The 351-nt window shown below is 69.2% G+C and overlaps 1 protein-coding gene across 1 annotated transcript in view; it reads right to left on the bottom strand.

The window, feature by feature from the left end:
* Positions 1-121, bottom strand: part of CNNM2 (cyclin and CBS domain divalent metal cation transport mediator 2) — a 145,312-nt gene extending 145,191 nt beyond the window's left edge. The window contains exon 1 of the mRNA XM_007470459.1: positions 5-121. Coding sequence (XP_007470521.1) covers positions 5-121 — 117 coding nt within the window. The remainder of the gene's footprint in view (positions 1-4) is intronic.
* Positions 122-351: the final 230 nt, after the last annotated feature.

Genomic DNA, 351 nt, shown 5'->3' with positions numbered 1-351 from the left:
GGACCCCCCGGCCGCGAGAGCTGAGGCTGCGGCGCGCCGCCATCTTCCAAGTGGGCAGTGCGGCGGCTGCCTGCCCGCCCGCCATCTTTACTTCGGGTTCACAAGTGCCCCAGCCAATCATAGGGTGGCTGCTCCAGCTGCGGCTTCATCCTTCCCACCCGGCGGCGCGAGCGCAGGCACCGGCCCCTGAGCGAGACTGCAACGCAGTGTTCGCACCCACTGCTCAGCAGTCCGCCTCCCTGACTGACACTGACTCGGCCTGGGCCAGCTCAGGAACCTCGAGGCTGGCGGGAGGGGGGAGAGGGGGGAGAAGTGCCAGCCGCTCCTGCGAGAGGTAGGCAGACCAGCTAG

Source organism: Lipotes vexillifer, unplaced genomic scaffold (genome assembly GCF_000442215.2).
Source record: "Lipotes vexillifer unplaced genomic scaffold, Lipotes_vexillifer_v1.1 scaffold916, whole genome shotgun sequence".
In the NCBI taxonomy this organism is placed as follows: Eukaryota; Metazoa; Chordata; class Mammalia; order Artiodactyla; family Lipotidae; genus Lipotes; species Lipotes vexillifer.
Note: the sequence above shows the minus strand (reverse complement) of the source record. Positions and strands in the feature narration are given on the sequence as shown.